Source organism: Charadrius vociferus, unplaced genomic scaffold, assembly GCF_000708025.1.
Source record: "Charadrius vociferus isolate BGI_N301 unplaced genomic scaffold, ASM70802v2 scaffold185, whole genome shotgun sequence".
In the NCBI taxonomy this organism is placed as follows: domain Eukaryota; kingdom Metazoa; phylum Chordata; class Aves; order Charadriiformes; family Charadriidae; genus Charadrius; species Charadrius vociferus.
Window position 1 is genome coordinate 5,753,474 of NW_009648955.1, and position 421 is coordinate 5,753,894.

General features: G+C 56.8%; 1 protein-coding gene across 1 annotated transcript in view; it reads left to right on the forward strand.

The window, feature by feature from the left end:
* Positions 1-421, forward strand: part of GJA10 (gap junction protein, alpha 10, 62kDa) — a 1,758-nt gene extending 1,337 nt beyond the window's left edge. Inside the window, exon 2 of the mRNA XM_009887537.1 lies at positions 400-421. Within this exon, the coding sequence (XP_009885839.1) occupies positions 400-421 (22 nt within the window). The remainder of the gene's footprint in view (positions 1-399) is intronic.

Sequence of the window (421 nt, forward strand, 5' to 3'; positions counted from 1 at the left end):
GGGAGGGGGGCGGCGGGGGGTCCCGGGCGAGGAAGGAGCCCTCGCTGCCTGTCCCGGCCCCGGGGAGGAGGGGGCGAGCCATGGGGCAAGGAGGCTTGGGCAGGACTTCTGACACAGCCCTAATGCCTCACATCCTCCGGGTCAAGCCGAGCTCCCGCACGCTTGGTCCCCTTCTACCGTGAAAGCAAAAACATCACTAATGGAATTACTGAGTCCTGAGGACGCCTAAGTCACCGAATCTCAGCTTCTTTATACTCATCATCCCAATTGGCTCGAAGAGGACTGTCCCAGGGAAAACTTGTTTAGCTCCAGCCTGCTTGACACTGTAAGAAACAGAAGTCTTTAGTTTGCTGAGTTCAATGGCTCAGCTTCTCTCAGCTTCAGGGGTTTTTCTCCTAGAGGCGGCCACCGAGTTGAATAA